Source organism: Anarhichas minor, unplaced genomic scaffold (genome assembly GCF_050575085.1).
Source record: "Anarhichas minor isolate MPS153535 unplaced genomic scaffold, ASM5057508v1 ptg000030l, whole genome shotgun sequence".
Taxonomy (NCBI): Eukaryota; Metazoa; Chordata; class Actinopteri; order Perciformes; family Anarhichadidae; genus Anarhichas; species Anarhichas minor.
In genome coordinates, this window is record NW_027466476.1 from 2244755 (window position 1) to 2263775 (window position 19021).

At 43.5% G+C, this 19021-nt stretch overlaps 1 protein-coding gene across 1 annotated transcript; it reads right to left on the minus strand.

Moving 5' to 3' along the window:
- Nucleotides 1-334: 334 nt before the first annotated feature.
- mn1b (meningioma 1b) lies at nt 335-17467 on the minus strand. Its single transcript, XM_076104402.1, has 2 exons — nt 12848-17467; nt 335-1831 (listed from the first exon to the last, which is right to left on the minus strand). Exons 1-2 carry the CDS (start codon nt 16404-16406, stop codon nt 1578-1580), a joined length of 3813 nt encoding a protein of 1270 aa, XP_075960517.1. The 5' UTR covers nt 16407-17467; the 3' UTR covers nt 335-1577.
- Between the last annotated feature and the right edge of the window lie 1554 nt (nt 17468-19021).

The following is a 19021-nucleotide window of genomic DNA, read 5'->3' on the forward strand; positions in this document are numbered from 1 at the left end:
GCTTCCAAATCCAGGAGGAAGCCACATTTTCTAATGTTCCTTATGTTTCTGCTTCTGGCTTCAATATGGCACCGCTTCCTGCAGGCTTTCAGGGTATTGTGCATCAGTCCAAAACTTTCCTGTCACATCCATCTCTTGGGGATATACTGCTGGCACCTCTGTAATTCACTGTTGACCCTCAAGGTACACACACACAATATTCTACAGTTTGGATATTCCTTAAACAGAATACTTACGGTGCAATGAATACCAAACTAGTTCAGGTCTGTTGCCGTGACTGATTTATTTATTTGGAGACTTCTAAAGAACAAAATGAATTGCCAAAAGAAAAATCCACCTTTAACGTCATATTTATTGTTATTTAGTTACTCAATAAAACATATACAGATATATACAATATGCAGGAAAACAGACGACTGCACTTTACATATTATTAAAAAATGAAAACCAAAAACAAATATCAGTTCGTAAATTGCCGTCACAGTCCTCCATCTATTGTTTCAGAAATTCAAATTCAACAGAAGCTTTATTTAAAGATTACAAGATTGCCTAACACACAGCAAATTTTCTCTTATTATACATGTGCAATACCAATAGTATTTTTTTCATTTCCCTTATTAAACAATCCCTTGACCTCCATTTTCAGTTCTCATTGGCTAAATTGTATGCAAGCTGAGCTTATAAGGTTGATAGGAGAGGTGAGTAGAAGAAGAGAACAGAATAAAGGAAAGTTATTCTTGCCTATAAAAAGAATAGAGAACTACAATAAATCATAAATGATTAAGAGCAGCAAATGATAAAGGTTAACATTTTCTTTGACAAAGAGGGGGAAAATTGTGTTCACAAAAAAAAAATGAGTTGAGTTACATTCATGCAAAATCACCCCTCTTTCGATCTTCCTCTAGTTTAGCTTCTAGTGTTCAGGCCACTTCTAATTAAACAGTATAGCCTCATTTGAGTAAATGTGTGTGTGTGTGTGTGTGTGTGTGTGTGTGTGTGTGTGTGTGTGTGTGTGTGTGTGTGTGTGTGTGTGTGTGTGTGTGTGTGTGTGTGTGTGTGTGTTGGGGAGTCGTATCACAAGACTCAACTGTTATACAATCAAAGCCAATGACAACTGAATATCTCCTATTCTGCTTCTTCTGGTTTTGTCGTCTCCTCCTTTTGACATTTCTTTATTTTTCTTCAACAAAGAACAAAAAAAAAATATATTGATTTGAGGTTTTCCAGATGTGGGCATTGTTGAGTAGGGGAGCCCGCGCTGTATTGTCCAGCAGTATGTGAAAGAGTGTCCTAAAAGGTGACTGCGTATCAGAAAAAAATAAGGTAGGTGTGTGTGTGTGTGTGTGTGTGTGTGTGTGTGTAAGAGAGAGCGCAAGATTAGAGAGAGTGAGTGTCTCTGGTGTTGTTTTCATTTACGAGTGTAAATGTCTTTCTGTCCCTGAACAGGCAGGAGCTGTTCGCAGTTGCCTCATCAACACTTTATCATCATCATTATCATCGTTATCAACAATAATTGTCTTTGAAGCTTTTCTTCGTCTTAATGTTCTTTCCTTCTTCCCGCTGGGTCTGCTTTTTGTTCAAGTCAGTGCCGCCACAAATGTCCCAAATCGGTTGGAGATATCAGAGTGGAGAGAGCGCCATGACGAGACAGGCCCGCCTCGGCCCTTACTGTCCCCCAGCTCGTCTGTGCAGTGGACAGACAGGCACTGCAGGTGGTTACCTCCACTGCTCCCTCCTCCTCCTCCTCCTCCTCCTCCTCCTCCTCCTCCTCCTCCGGCTCCTCCGGCTCCTGGGGCCCCGGCTCCAGCCTTACTCTGGGACAGCTCTGATTCTGCAGACAAGCACAGAGAGGAAAATTATAATTAAGACTGTACAAAAATGAAAAACAACTTCAAGCAAGTTGTCATTTACTGATACAGATGAACCATTTGATAGACACACTTCTAATTAAACCAGTGTCATTTTCACTTCCCACTCTAAATCTGCGCTGTGAAATTAATTCAACACTATTCCACCACCCCGTCAATACAAACCGAGAAGGAGGCTGTAAGCAAAGTTTCCTCTGCTCACACTCCACCTCCTCATGCCTGATATATACAAGTGAAAAATCACATACACAAACATACGCGCATTCATTTGCTCCCAGTCAGGCGTGCAAATGTGGAGCCCTCCTGCATGACCTCCGGTCAGAGGGTCAAAGGGCACTGAGAATACTGGCCTTTAACCCTGCTTGACCCAATTTAGTGGTATAATGACCATGCCACGGTATCGACCCTGTGCCACCGAGGTATGGAGCCTCATATTAAATGGTTTCACCAGGAAAATCCATACACGGGTTGATTAAGTCATATATATATATATATAAAAAAAAAAAAAGAAATGCCGTTGTCTGAGATGCATGCTTCATAAATGGAGAAAAATCACTTTGTGCCGTGTAACGAACAAATTAGTCATGGGGAAGATTGATGAGGACAGGAAGTGCTTGGCTAAACTATACATAAAAGCGCAGCGTCATTTCATCTGCTGAGAGACAGACTGCAGCATACTGAGGGAGAAAAGGGCAGAAATGAATAACAGTTTGGGGGAAAGAGAAACACGGCATCTAGGAAAGAGGTAATAAGGGGGCTATGCGTTATGACACTAGTGTTGCATCGTGTGGCTTTGGGATTTGCCTCCAAGGAAGCCCAAAGCACAGAACAAGTGTGTGTGAAGATGTTAGGGATCCTTCACTGAAATCCGTCCGCTTCTTCACCCATCTTCTCACCACACAAAATATACACCTGCCTTACTCCATGTGGATGGTGAGCCGATCAGTGTGCTGCACAAAGACACTTGAGCTTTAAGGTACAGGGTGTCTGAATGTAGAGACAGGCAGAAAACAGCTCTGACAAGCTGAGTTACATGAGTCAGAGAAGGGAGAGGCTGTGATAGACGACACAGTCTGGGCACAGAGGCTGCAGATCACAACACTCCAGTCAGTCTGCTGCTCACCTGAGAGACAAGAGAAGTGCCGCACAGACCTCCATATCATCCACAACCCTGTCTCCCCCCTTTTTTTAGCTCATCGTTTCTCTGCTACTTAAACTATTTTTATTTTGTTTCGCTTACTGTTTTCATCTCCCTCCCTCTCTGCTTTCACAAAGCCGGAGGCAGCAGTGACACAGTGTTAACAAAACACAGCCAGGATAGAGAAGGCCAACGCAGGCCAGGCAGCTAGGACAACCAAGAGAAGAAGGCAGGCAGACATGCAGGCATTGAGGCAGGCTTGCCCCCCAGCCTGTCTGGGCTACGACAACTGGAATGGAAAAGTGGGGGGATTTGGTAAAAGGTCAGGCAGCCAAGTCTCCCGTTGTTCCCCGTTTCGTTTTCTCTCTCTGACTGCCGGTCTCTGTGAATTTCTCTCCATCTCCATCTCCCTCCCAAGGACTAGAAACATGGTTTAAGTGTGGGGGGGGGCTGAGGGTAAGGGAGAAATGAGGATTTACAGCAGCGTTGGTGGTGGCAGTGACAAGATCTAACATTTGCCAGAGGGTCCAGTCATACACCTCAGCATGGCGGATCCCCCCCACCCCTCACCCCTCACCCCTCCACCCACTCACACTCCCTCTTCCCAGCGCTGTGCCCTCAAGCACCCGCCAGCAGCTCATGCTAGCTGGGCACAGCAGGGTCCGCACCGGCCTGAATAGGCAGCCAAGCGTTCCCCTGGCTCACTACTGACACACAGCAAACTGACAACACGCACAGCCAAAAACACACAACACGCCAACCGCTGCCATACCCACACCAGCCCTCAGCTGCTGCTCCACATGCACACACACACACACCCACATAAACAGAAACACACATACAATCCCAGCTACTCCTCACTCAGCTTCAATGCAAGGACATATAGATCGAATTACAAACATGATAACTCTCTTTTCTTGCACACACACACACACACACACACACTTACAAATGTATTGCTTGTATAATCTCAGGATTCATGTTCAGGTAAAATCTGGATTTTTAAATAAATCTATAAACACAATTTAAGAAATGCTGTAAAAAGAAAGAAAATGGAATATATTTTTCAGTTTATTTTTCTATCATCTCTTCACGTTGAAGACCTGCAGTCCTGCTGAATGGGCTGATTGATATTTGTTACAATACACTTTTCATTCAACAGCATATGCAAAATACACCACTAAAATAAACCAAACACTTGACCACCACAGGATTAAAATATCACCCAGTATTAAAGGATAGCCAAAGGGGATTCAAGGGATGTGATTTTTACGGAAAAGATCAAGACACTACCCTTAAATTGTAAGCATTATCCATGGCGGTGCATTACTTCACAAGTGGAAAAGGCAGTGTGAAATTCTACATCACACAAGTCTAAATCCCAAATCACCATGACATTTTACAAGCAGGGGAAATCTGTTATTATATATAATAAGATCTTTCTTGTTATGGCTGTTCATAGACTAACGTAGAATTCATATCCACGGTAATATCTCAATAATAGCCTATTCATCTGAAGGGAACAAGTGCTTAGCATCAGCAAGCGAGGGGGGAAATACCTAATAAAAAGGGAACAGTAACAGCGCAAGCAGCTGCGCCGAGCAACAAATACACCTAAATATCCTTAACCACATTACAGCCAGAAAAGATTACCACTGTGATGTGTTAAATAAATACTGAATTTAATGTGATGCACTTATATCCCTATATCTCTCGCCCCAAGTGCAGTACTTTGTTATTTACTGCCTGGTGATGATGCTCTCACACACAAATACGCACACAAACAGGCACACACACACACACACACACACGCACACACACACGCACACACATATACATACAGATACACACAGCAGCGGGGTTTTGGAACCGTCTCACAGACACAGCTAGAGACGATTTACAGAGATGAGTAGAGCTTCGAGTGTCATGAAGGCTGGGAGCACAGCGCACAGCTCTGGTTGACACCAATGTGTCTGGGAGCTGACGGCCTGACACGGGTTTACATGTCATATCACACACACTCCACACACTCGAAGCAACACAGGGAGGAAAACAATGGCTGCTTGAAGACGGTGTTTTATGGCAATATAATAATAAGTGTTAGTGTGCAATTTTTTTTTCCAATTAATCCTAAAAACATCAGCACAATTACAATAAAGACAGATTGAGCTGACACAGATATTGTGACGATTTGTAAAAAAACAAGTAGGGCAGAAAAGAATCTGAATGAAATGTATTTATTTAAGAAAAGCTTCTCTTCGGTGCAAGATCCTCAGAACTGTCAAAATTGATTTCCCAGGCCCCAGAATCCCATGCGGCAGGCCTCTGCCCTTTCTCTCCCAAGCTCTACTTCCATGACGACACTTCACCTTTAACCTTGTGCTCCAGAGGGCTCGACCCAATCCTCTGTGAACACAAACCAGCCCAATCAGAATGCTCCGCTCGCTGACAAAAACACCCAAAGGCCTCTGCTCCTATGACAGTGTGTGACATCAGGTCAGATTCCTTTAGCGTAACAACTACCACTATGGTCTTGTGAGAGGATTCTGTCTTTGTCAGCACAAAACACCCGTCACAATCCATAGAGGAAAAGTCAGATTTCAAAAAAAGGGGAAGAGAAAAGGTCTGATGTTAACCAAGAGGGCCATAGAAGCAAAGATAAAGCCTTCTTCTCTTCTGTAAATACAACAACTTAAGGTTCTCCCTATAGCATCTCATCACTGTCTCAGAAGTGACAGGACATGTAGGTCGTTGCCGAATAATTAAGCCACCCAGGAAAATTGAAAAATATCCCCCAAGTACAGTTATGTTTAGGAAAGTCTTAATGATGTACATCATATGGGGGCTAAAAGAGGTATTATCCCAGGTATCCCCTGCCCCAGGGCGGGTAGGGGGCACGTCAGGCTCCCCGCAACCCCAACCGCCGACGTGTGACCGTTCCCTCAGAGAAGGGAGGATTTCTGACACAAGGGTTAAAATGGTTTGAATTTCCTCTCTGTTCTCTGGCCTGCAACATAAAGGGGAAAAAACTTGCCCAGGCAGGCATCGCCCATAGAATTTGTTACCTTCTCGCCAGCAACATTCCCATTCCCATCCCCTCAAACTCATATCCCCCCCCCCCCCCCCCCACCCCCCTCTCCTCTGACCACAAGAAGTGCTTAGGAAACCAGACACAAATCAGAACATGGGAAGTGATTTAGTGCCTCCTTCATAACTCACAACCATGTCCAGGACCTGTCCAGCGTGTCATCCAAGTCAGTGACATATTGATCTACTTCGCTGTCTCTATTTTGTTTCAACACGGTGCTGCAACACTTTCATTTCTGTGTTTTCACCTTTTTGGAAAAGGTCAACCACACGTGAAAACAGTGTCAATTTTTAAGTTAGAAGCACATGCACGATAGAGGCTTTTGTTTTGAATGAAAATAGTAGTTATCAATTCTATTCCAGGGGCTGCAAAAGTACAAACAGATTGGGGATGGGTCGGTATAATATTTTACCACAGATCACGATAAGCAAACTCAATAAGTTGATCGAGGTGGGTTTGCTTTATCCGAATGAATGACGTGAATAAGAGTGACTTGAAAAAGCTGTCGAGGGCCTGATATTAAAAAATACAGGAATTATAAGAAAGAACAGAATCACACAATTTATCCTTTACGTATTCAAAAGGGCCTTATGATTCGTTTGTTTTTCACTAATAAGGATGTCCCCTAAAGAAAGATGCGTGTCCTATCTGTGATGCAATAAAAAAAATGTTCTTACCAAAATGTAAGATAAAGTGATTCCAGTAAGTTTTAAGCATAGTTTGATGATTATTTGTATAATATTATGAATTATTTGAATCTGAGTAATTAATACAATTTTTAAATGATATTCTCTATTTTGTTTTTTGCTGTTGTTTATAAACTAGCTAGTCATGGAGTGATGTAACTGATGTAAAAACCTGTTTGACTTAAATTCTCTTCTCTTCCATAAATGCAAAGCTGTTAGTCAGTCACTCGCCTCATGAACGAAACTATCTCTCTTACTTTCTCTCTCACGCCATCAGCCTCTACCTCTGTCACCCAGGAGAAACAGCACCACTGTCAAAACCCATTTGTCAACTGCTCAATACAAATTAAAGGCGCCTGACGACTACCTGTATGGCTAATAACATAAATGCTGCTGGCAGCGTGACAATATTTAAACCTCTGAAAGCACACACACACACACACACCTTTTAAAAGCTGTACTTGTAGCCCGGGCAACTTATGAACCCAAGAAACCTTTCAGTAGCTTCTTTTTTTTCCTGTTTCGGCAGTCATTCAACAAGACAGTGGACATTTGGAGGCACGTCACATACATCCACGATCGAAGGTTTGAAACTCCTCGTTCTGTGCATCTCCCAGATAAACTCAGCTTTCCCTTCCCTGCTGCATCCAGAGAGAATATTTACCACATGCTGAGACAAGTTTTATTTTATTCTAACACCCTTCCCCGGGGAAAACAAAACACCGGATGAGCTGCTATTTTGAAGAGTTGAAAATCCAGCAAGGCCTGACACCTTTGTTCATCTTTTTCTCTCTTCATCAGTCACAAACACGCTTCTTTAATAGGCTTCCTTTGACTGTCACTAGTGCTCAATGTCTTGCAAAAAGCCCGAGAACATAGAGCACACATGCATGCACGCACACACACACAGAGCATATAAACAAACACGAATACACACACACTCACAAATGCTGTCCTAAATTCCAGACGCTTTAAATGCATGATAGGTGCTTTTCAGTCCTGCACTATTTACAAGTCAAGTAAATACTCTTAAATATTTTCAACACATTAGTATTAAGTGAGCGCGTTCCACCGAGCGAGACACCTGAGATCGGGGGCTGAAGCCGTGAGTCTGACACAGAGTCTAAATAAATCAAACTTTATGTCTACACCTGACAAATCCACGCTATCAAGTTGCAGTGTCTACAAACCTGCCCTTCGTCACACACTCTCGTGCATACCAGCACACACACACACACACACGCACAAAATCACAAACATACAGCGAGAACAGAAATATAACATAACAGGGAAATTATTTCTGTGTCCACACCAGTGATGGTTTTGTTCAAGAGGACGTTAGTTTCTAAAAAAACATTTGAATGATGTATTTATGTATGTATGCACTTAAATACATAAACTAGCTGTTCCTTGTAGCCCCGATCAACCCGTCAATAACCAAGTCAACTTACAGGAGTTGCCTGAGGATGAATTATGACTTTTGGAAACAATATTACCAGGGCTAATTGCTATGATTATCATAATGATTATCATTACTGCAGTACAGGAGTGAGCGAGGGGGCTTAGTGGATGTGTGTTGTTGTAAAAAAGTCAATATGAAACACCTAGTAATGACAGGTAAAGAACATAGACTGCCCCAAGCTGTTTTCCACATTCAAGCATATGCCAATCACTTTCTACTTTTTTTAGAAAAAGGAAATAGAAATTACTGGTGTGATTTGTGGGGTTGTTGTCGTACTGAAATGTCAAAGAAAGGCAGTCTCACAGGATTGTTCTCCATGGTGGAATATCAATACGGCTCTTTCAGTGGATTTAAGTGCTTTCTAGTAGGTGTGATAAGATGCAAGTTCCCTCTTTTCAAACCTGTCAAAGTCAGAGCGAAAGAGATTTGATCATGATTAGAGCTTTTTATGGGCTGATGATTGAGAGTGAAGAGTGAAACTATTCCACAGGGTCAACTCTGAAATGTTTTAACTGCGCTGATTAAAAAAAAAAAAGTAAGTGTGTGTGTGTGGCAAAAAGTAAAAATAAAAATAACTGAATCACTTCCTACGCCTGCTGGTTGCCTGTTATCAAGGCTGTACATGCGTTTCCAAATAAACGGTCGGCTTCTGGCTAAGATATACTGAAGCGAAGGGAAGAGGAAGAGCGCAAAAGACATTTTAAAAAAGAGGAAATGCTATTAACTGACACCGTACAAGGAAAAGTTGCTCGCATACACCTCGACTCTTTGCCTCCGTGGGAGCACAAGAAGCGGGCTTGCACATGCAGGCCATGTGCTCAGAGAGCGGCAGGTATAACTGTGCCTTGGTGAAAAACTTGAGCTACATGTTGTCACAAAGAGAGGAGGCCAAATATGGGGTTTAAAGGGGGTCCTTACTGCGGCACGCATCACTTTGAACAAGCATACAGGGAGCACAGAGAAGGGGAGCTGGGATCCACTGGGTGAACATACATCAGCTCTGAGAGTAAAGTTCCTCTCCAAACAAGCACAGTTTCACCTATATCGGCAACTTGTGTGCACATTCAAGCTTTTTTTACTTTAACTGCAATCAACTCATCTGAAGCAAACTCCTCTGCATCGCCAAAGTACACACAACACCGTAACTCACGTCTTTAAATTCTCAAGCGGTAAAAGTTAACTTCCTATACAACAGCGATTTTAAAAAGCAAACAATAAAACGCAACAAATACGCATCATGTATGAGCTCTCAAAAACTTAACTCTCATCAGAAACAGATATATTCCTCATATCCTCAGTAACATTCTGGGTAGAGTTGAATAAGAAAGCACTCAAAAGTTCTGCTTATAATTACAATTAATTTCATTTAAATGCATTTTCAATAACATTTTCTTTTTTAATCGGGTATTCAAAATGGTTTTTTTGCGAATAAATAACCTGATATCATGCCAATTGTTTAATAATTAAAATAATTTATGCATAGTTCAACAACACTCTTGAGAGGACTAAATCATGCTGATGGGAAAGGGAGTTGGACATGTAGGTATGAAATCAACTTGCGAAAACTAATCTTCCTATATTTCATATCTCATATAACCGTTAAGAATAGTTCCACCGCAAGAAAATATTCATATTGTGCTGATGATAATAAAATGTTTTTTCAAGTTATTATAAGTAGGAAACAAATATTTGTCACTGGAATTACATCAATTCATTTTCTCCTAATAAAAATGATAATATTTTAAGAATGTTCTTGTCCAAGTTACATTTAGTTAATGCTAATGGTCTTATGAATTGGCCTGATTCATTTCAAATTAGTGTCAGTGACATTATCTCCCAAAGTGTTGAATTTTGTTCACAACACTGAGGGCTAGGCTGACTGGTAGACGTGGACATTTTTTTGCAGAGTGAAAAGCCTGTGGGATGCTGGCTCTCATGGAACTACTCTGTGGGCTATGACTTATCTTAAATTATTATGTTATTTTGCTCCCTTCTGTGTAGCCTAAGCATCAAATTCAATCTTGAAACCCCCCCCCCCCCCCCTCCCAAATACACCTCCACCCTTTTTTTCATCTTTGCTGTCTGAAGCACTCAAATGAGAAACTGTCAGGAGCCGTGATTTGTGCTAACTAGCTATCGATCGCTCCAGAGCTGCATGCCTCGTGTCCATGCAGGGAGGGCTGAGAGAGGAGAGAAGAGTGGAGAGAAGGAGACGGGAGATAGGAAGAGAGAGGAGGGGAGAGGAAATGAGAGCAGAAATTAGACTATTCTGCCTTTAAATACCTACTGATTTTTTATGAAGTTATATTAATAAATGTGCCATCAGCCCAAGAGAAATTAAAACAGTCAGAGCAACAGGGTGACTGTGGCTGACTGCTTATCAGTGCTGGGTTTCCGACTCAAAATAATACTCATTAATCAATATCCAAAGTGATTATATTAGGCTACTTATCATCTCCTGGCATCAGTGGGCTTCTTTCACTTTTGACACCCTATATGCTCCATTTTATTCTGTTTGTGTGTTGTGTGTGTGTGTGTGTGTATATATATATATATATATATATATATATATATATATATATAAATCATGGGAAGAAATAATAGGAACAAAAAGCCACATTGTTCAATAGTCTTGTCATTTGTCTTCTAATTTAGCTGAGGACTGTGAGCACCATTTATGAGGAAAACAAATACCTGCCTGAAGGGAAATGTACCTGTTTTGATCATTCTGGCTCTAATTAAAATATAGCCTTCACTACATGTTATTTTTCTGTTGATTTATAATTGGGGTGACCGATGATATTAGTCACAAATGGCCATTTACAGTGGTCCTCCGAAGTAATGTCATTGGTGTTAGTACCGACACCCTGTGCTCAGTCTCGTATAAACAATGCGCCTGGACTCCACACTCCGCGCGGTGCGCGCCCCCGCCCCTCTCTGCACCCGCAATGATCAGAACAAAGAGGCGCTCGAGACGCGCTATGGCGCTATCAACATTTTTATACATCCACATTATTATATATCCATGAATCCACAACCCTTTCGGTAGGTTAGCCCTGACAATAGCCAGTTCTTCCAGTTTTCTTATGCAGAAACATTTCTGTCTGCTGCTTTAGTTTGAAATTATTTGTAAATAGCCAACGTAAACAACAAAAAACAAGGGAAAAAAAACAAGGAAATTAAAAAAAAATTAAAATAAAATAGAAATAAATGAATAGATAAAACCAACATATTTTAATGAATACAACTTGCCTAATTCTGCAATTACAATGCACAGTAATGCATACAAAGTGTTTTCTATTACGATTAAAGCCTACAAAATAATATTAATAAAACTAAAATATCATGATAAAGTAGTATTCATATTAACTAACAATAACAACATTAATTATTGTCATTCTTATTATTATTATATGAAGAAGAGTTAGAAAACGAAATTAATCAGCAGCAACGTAACAGTAAAGTTATATATCTGCATTTTGATTTAAGAGCTAAAATAAAAGATGTATGAACCTATACATCTGCGGAATGTATTATCTCCGTCTTGTTCAAAAAAACTGCCTCTGTTTACTTCAGGCCAGAACATTTTACATTTTCTTTGAGAAACTTTGTATTGAAGACTTTTAAACTACTGCCGAGATATTTTTATACTACATACATTACGATGATAAATCAGTTGCCAATGACAAAAGAGACAGTGATGAATAATAAACTGCTGAACAACAATCAAACTACAATTTCAAACTAGATACTAAAAAGTATTAAAAGGTCCCTAAATTAAATATTTCCAACGTAAAATAAAATTGGAATTGAATGGCTGTATTCATTTCTCCATGATATCTAACCCTTGAAATCCTGTCCTGCCAATCTAAAATCAATCCACTTTCACCAGCTCTGTATTATCCCATGGTAATAACAAAAACAAACACGTAACAAGGCGAGGGGAACCCCGCTGCGCAAACGCATATCCTCAAAAAGCTATTAATCTTCTCAATGTAGTTGTTCACCCTGAAAACCGAGATAAAGAACCTCAGGAAATGTTTACTTTACTTGAGCTGCTCTTTTGAAGTGCCTATACAATGAAGAAACGTATAAAAATACATTGTCGTTCGTTTACTTTGTTCAGTCAGATGGCATTTAAAATTGCTCCACGCTGAAAATATATATATTTTTACATTCTTCAAAACGGACCCAATTTAACAAGAGAAATACCACATACATCTTCTTTTTTATTTTCTTTGTAAAGACTTGAATGGCGCTAAATGTATTCCTTCTGTAGTCTAAACCTCAAAAATTCAAAGAACCAGTGAAACAGAGACGGCTGCTTTCTGGCGGCACAATATGGACAAAAGATCCTCCATTATCAGCGTTACCAGAGCATTTTACCTATTATGTATGTGATGTTACACTGCAATTCAGATCAAATAAGTATGGCATTTTAAAGGAAGAAAATGTAAAATGTAAACGAATTTATTGAGCATAATTCATCAGTTAGTGAAGTCTGTTTTGCATGTGTGAGAGTGAGTGTGAGACACAGAGGGTGAGAGAAAGAAAGAAGGAAAAGTGGGTAAAATATAGCAAAAGAAACAAAACTGTTTTATTTACCTTCTTTGCTGATGTTTTGGCCCTTATTCTTTTCCCATGGTCCCATGGCCTTGTCATCCTCTGACCCGTCCATCATGGCCTTGTCACTGGGCACGTACCAGGTGGCGTGCTGCTCTGCCATGAGGGTGTCAAGGTCAATAGTGCCCATTGAGCCCTTCCCAGCATCAGGACTGCAGCTTGCCAGCTCATTGTCTCCGTTCTGTGAGGGACAGTCACCACTCTTTTTGCCATTTTTTATGGCCAGGGGCTGGTCCTCAGAGATACTGAATTGCTGCCGCTGTAGCTGGATCTGGGCCTGCAGAATCTCCAGAGGATGGATTTCTTCCTGGCCAGAGGTGCTGGATGGGGTGCGTACCTGCTCCACCCCAGGAGTGCCTGGGTGGCTCACCCCACTGGCCCCTGTGCCCCCACCAGCATTCAGTCCATAGCTCTCTGGGGTCGAGGTAGTATGATTGTTAATGCCCATGACTAGGGGCTTCTGTCCATTGATCAACCCGTGGTCACTCCTCTGCAATTTGGGGGAGCCGGTGATCATAGGGCTGCGATTAGGCTTGGTGGCAGAGGCGCCTCCTGCATCTGAGCTGGAGGACACCTCATCCTCGTTGCCGTAGTGGGTGCTGACATCGTCAGGAAAGTCCACTCGTGGTGAGCTACTGTCAGACTTGGTGACACTTTGAATGCCACTGTCCAAGGAAGACATCAAATCGGCCTGATCCCCCAACATTAGGTCGCCTCCTTTACCCCAAGAGGGTGATTGGAGGTGTTTCTCGTGGGGCGTACCCCCACCCCTCTCCCCAACACCAGCAGAGGGGGTCTGCTGGCCTGGACTTACAACAGGGTTACCATTGTCAGGGGGAAAAAAAATTCCAGGGCTCACATGTCCACTGTCTCTTTTCCTCCTGCCTCTCCCTCTCCCACTCCCTGTTGTTGCCTTCCCCTCACTGCATGGGGTAGCGTCCATGTTGTAATTTGGGGAGAGGGCACTGGCTTCCCCCTGCACCGTCTGGCTTTGACTTGCAGGCTTAGGGTTGCTATTCCCAGTGCCAGGCATCTGGCTGTTCTGGGAAGTGTTGCTCTGAAAATATTCAGGTCCAGCACTGCCAGTCCCATTAGATGTGTTGCTATTAATGTCCTGCTCTGTCTGACTCAGTTTTCGCTTGCCCTCATTTTGGTTCTTCTTGTTGAATGTTACGTTAAGATTGGGGGCCCCAAGGCTAGCGATCATGTTCTGGCAGGCCGTGGAAAGAGCCGCCAGGCAGCTCTGGCCAAAAACACTGTCTTTAGCGCTGGTTTTGCTGAAGTTCCCAAGGGACAGAGCTCCAAGCTTACTAACAGACGACCGCTGGCCTGGGGGGAACTCAGACTGAGGAGGGTAGCTCCCTGGTGAGGTGTTCACCCCCTGGGGAGCACTGTGGGCAGGCCCCTGACGGTTAGCCCCCCCATAGGGAAATGTTGGCTGTGCTCCCATTGGAGGTGCAGGGAAGTCAGCTGGCCGCCTCTCTGCTGGGGCATTCGGATGCCCTGTCCCTGCTCCTGGAGACTGCATTTGTGAGAGGTTGCCCATGTTGCCGCTGAATTGTGAGTGCATGCCCGGGGAATGGAGAGCCTGAACATGCCCATCTCCTGGTATTCTCATGGGCTCCTGCATGCCCATGCCTGGCCTAAAAATCATTCCAGCTCCGTTTTGCTGTAGCCCTATGTCATGGGGCCCCGATTCATTACCCGCTCCACCCATACGCCGTGACATCATCTCCCCTGGTGGGTGGGACCCTTGGAACCAGGAGTTCTCCTGAGTTACATGAGGATTTTGTCCATCAATGTTGGGCATCCTGCCAGCATTCTCCCTGTCAAAGTTGGGCTGGGGCATGTTTCCGACTGGGCCTCCGTGAGTCATTGGGCCGGGAGGTACATCTCCGTGGTGACCCAGCTGCTGCAGACTGGGCTGCCTCATCCTCTGCTGCTGGTTGCGCGAGGCCATTTGTTTTATCATCATGGCTGCATTCTGCCGCTGCTGCAGAGACTGTTGCTCAGGCCCTGGATGCTGCAGGGGACCTGGTGGGAAACCTTCACTCACAGGTGGGGTGAACTCCCCAGGCAGGCCGGGGTAGGCAGAGGGAGAGAGGTGGTTATCCATTCCACCACACCAGCCTTCACCACCATGTGCATTAGGAAAGTCAAATCTAGGCCTTTTCGCCATGTTCATATAAGGAGAGTCAAAGTGTTGCAGCCTCTGATTTGGCGGTTGTTGGGAGGGAGGAGGAGCTGGCTGTTGCATATTAAACATGGGGTCCCCATAGGGGTTCAGACCCCTATTTTCCAGTCTGTGAATGGGATATTCAAACTGGTTGTGTTGGCCAGGCATCATGACCCCTCCGTCCAGAATGTTAGGGTTATTAGAGCTGGGCTCAGCCTGAGGGGGTCGGGGGAGGCCAGGGGGGCATGGATTCTGTCTGGCTATCAAGCCAGCCTGTTGTTGCTGCTGCTGCATGAGAGGATGTCTTGCATTGACCCCCGGCTCCATTCCCACGGGCACCTTCCGACCATTTCCAAAACGCTCAAAAAACACTCCATGCTGAGGCTGCTGGGGCTGGGGTGGCGGCTGGTGTCCCTTAGAGATGCCCGGCATACCTGATGTCCGTGGCATGCCAGGGTTCACTGGGAAATTACCACTGGGAACTGGCCTTCCTGGCGCAAAATGGGGTAACTGAGATTCTGATTCTGATGGGGAAAATACATGTACATCAAAATGTCCAGATGGAGGCTCACTTGGGAAGTTATACTCTAATCCCTCTACAGCTCCCTGGTTGGGCATCCGCCGAGACTCTAGGCCATGAGACTCAGAGGAGGAGGATGAGGAGGATGGGAGACCATGGAAGGATGCTGCTCTGTTAGGCGACTGGTCCAGGGGTAGACAGGGAGCAGGGACAGCATGGCTGCCACTGGGAGGACCGTGATGTTGAAAGTCAGGCATGTTACCAGGCCGCTGCTGCTGCTGCTGCTGCTGCTGCTGCTGCTGCTGCTGCTGCTGCTGGGGAAAGCCATCCCCCGCCTGTCCCTCAGCAAGAGGATCAAATCCTTCTCCAAAGCCCTGCTGTGGTCCCATGCCATTGTTGTTGTAGCCCATTAGCCTGCCACCATGCAGGCATGATGACCCTGGCTCTGGGCCTCCAAAATTTCCACTGAAATGAGGGTGAGGTTGGTGGGGGTGAGGTTGGTGGCCGTGAGGATGTCCTTGATGAGGTTGCTGGTTGTTAAAAAATCCATGCATGGGTCCTTGCTGCTGCTGCTGCTGAAGTCCGCCGCCTGCATGCATGTCCGAGTGGCCCCGCGGGTGAAAGCCCCCGTACTGCTCTCCGTTCATGTTCATATTGAGCCCGAGCATTTGCGGCTCGCTCAGAGGGCCCATGCCGGGTTCCACGGCTCCCGGCGGGCCTCCAGCGTGAAAACCTGGGCTTTTATAATGTGAGCCCATGTTCAGTCTCGGTTGGTTTATGTTTCTCTCTGACTGGCCAGGGTTTCTGCTATTAATCTGAGAAGTAAACTGCTCCAGCCCAAACATACTCCTCTGCAATCAATCCCACATGACGGCAAGTTTGCCAGACATCAGCACACTGTCTGTTTCTTTTTTTTTTTACCGTCTGTCCCCAAAAAGTAAAAAAGAAAAAAAGACATACAATAAATTGTTCAAATGTTTGTATTACTCTAATGATCAAACTGCTTTATATTCTTTAAATGTTAAAATTCACCAAATAAGTTATAATTGTGGTGAATCAATTGCTTTTGTTTTTCAACTTCTCCAAAGACGCGGACGGGAGAGGGAATAGACTGTGTCCAAATACGCACGTAAACTGTGTCCCTGCTCGCGTATGTATGCGTGCACTTGACTGCTCTTCCTTTTGTCTTTGATTAAGCAAACGCATATAAAACACTGTTATTTAACTCGCTGCATGAGTGACCTACCATATTCCAAAGTTTTTCTGTGCGCATTTCTTCAGTGCGAACATGACACAAAAACATCTCCTTTGACAAACTAAAAGAACTGGAGCGATCGAACAGGTAATATGACGATTTCTGTCAGCTACTTCTATATTCCAGTCCGATGTCAAAAGTCCCAGAGCGACTTTTTTGTATAAGGTCCCATTCTGGAAACAATGAAAAAGTCCAATTGGAGCCTTATAGATAAAACTACCCCTGTAGCTTAGATGAAAAAATGATTTCTTTGAATAAATACTGCCCACTGATGTCTTTCAAAATCACGCTAACTGCCGAGCAGGCACGTAGTCAAAAGTCCAGCGAGATTGAAAGTCCACAAACGGGGATCTCCGACCCAGGCACCGGAGAAACGGAGCGTCCGTGAACCGGAGCGTCCGTAAACGCGACCTGGACCCGGAGTAGCGCGGCATGCACTACCCGCACTCCACAACTACGGAGCGGCTGGACAGCATCCTTCACGCGCTGCCGGTCATGCGCCTTGCAGAGAAGCGCCTTTGCCTTAAGTCCTTTCAATGCGTTTCGCTCCTAATGTGTGCGTCCCTTCGTTTACCGAGTCTTGTCTGGTGTGGTCTGAGTGCACTTTGGAGCGATTCACAGATACACTCTCACTCCGCTCTGCCGCTTGGCGCTGTGTGAGCCAGCAACAAGTTTTGCATTTCTGCAGCCGCTTCCATCAATGAGCCTTCAGCCAATCAGAACGACTAAAGAAAGCATCCAGGGCGGGACAAAGGCTTTTAAGGTGGTCCATGAGATTGCGTGAAAATCAGATCTTAGAAATGGCTTTCGCTTGAAATGTAATGTTTTCATGTATTGTCACATTAAAACCCATCATCACATTTAAACTGGTCCTGAAGATAATTCGATTTTCTCCAAACGGATCTTCTTTTTTTCCACAGAATTGTAGTCTACAACAAATGAGGTGAGGAAACACTGCTGCAACTCTCATATCCTCCACAGGAGGATGAAGTGAAATTCAGCACACTGCTGTTAAAGTAGTATGTTGCTCTAGCCCTCCTCACCTATGAACAAACTTTTTTTTAGCCCCTGCACCCGCTCATCCATGCAGTGACCAGCACTGTAACATTTCCATTGCAACGACATATAGCTTAATGCAATGACTTACACCAGTAACAACACGCTGTTGTTGAAGGAATAGCTGTTTACAGGCTGTATAAATGAAAAGACAATCTCACATTAATCTGTGTCAATCACCAATGCTGAGGATGTTAAATATGTTCTCATGTGTAAAATGATGAAATAGTCAACATTGTCCTCAGTAGATCGACTGGAAGCACGTGCTGACTGAGATATGACGACCTATCGGAAATGTAGCCTAAATATCTAAGCTAATATTGATGCTGGGATAAAGGTATAAATAGAGTAATATTGTATCATGTGTGTGTGTCGCTCACACCCCGGTGTCCAATCAAACTCGCCCCAGTCCTGTGTGCGAATATGTGTCCCAACGGGGGGAAAAAATCCTCCTTAAAAGACCATCTGAACTAAATCATGTGGATGATATTGGGCTTCGGTTCCGATAATCAATAGCATTCTCTTAGTATTATAGTCTGTAAAATAGAACAATTTTCAAAAGGTCAAATTAGGATAAGTTACTTCATAGGTCAATTAGCGGTAAGCCTACAAAGGCCGAAGTTATCTGTGCAAGGTTAAGTGGTGCAATAACCTGAGATAATACTTTCAAATATTGCAAATACAAATCTTCATGTTCATGTAAATTTAGGGCAAAAATCACAATGGAAGGAAGTCGGCCATAATAATAAAAAAATTATTTTAATTGTATACCATAGCTTTGAGTTTTGCATAGGCATGTTTCGGATGTTGTATTTATTGTTATGTAATTGAGAATGTGTGTTCATGTTGTTTGTAGCTCACACGTCTCTCTCTCTCTCTCTTTTAGTGTCTTCATCTAGTCGTTGGGAATTTTGGAGATTCCGTGGATCTTGTTCCTCTCGTGAATTTTGACATGACCGAGTTCACATTTATTTTCCCGTGTCAAATTGAAACTGCCTAGTAAAAATGTTAGTGATGATATATGAAAAATATTTCAGATGTATCTTACAATTAATTGGATGGTGTGTATTTTGGGGTGTCTAATAAACTCTGTATATATTTGAAATAAAGGGAACATGTGGGAATACTGAACACAATGTACTTCCATTC

Excerpts from the sequence above, each read along its gene's own strand:
- mn1b (XM_076104402.1), bottom strand. The coding sequence starts at position 16,406 with ATGTTTGGGCTGGAGCAGTTTACTTCTCAGATTAATAGCAGAAACCCT. Across the intron at positions 1,832-12,847 it reads CCAAAACATCAGCAAAGAAG|AATCAGAGCTGTCCCAGAGT; the intron begins GTAAATAAAACA and ends GCTTGTCTGCAG.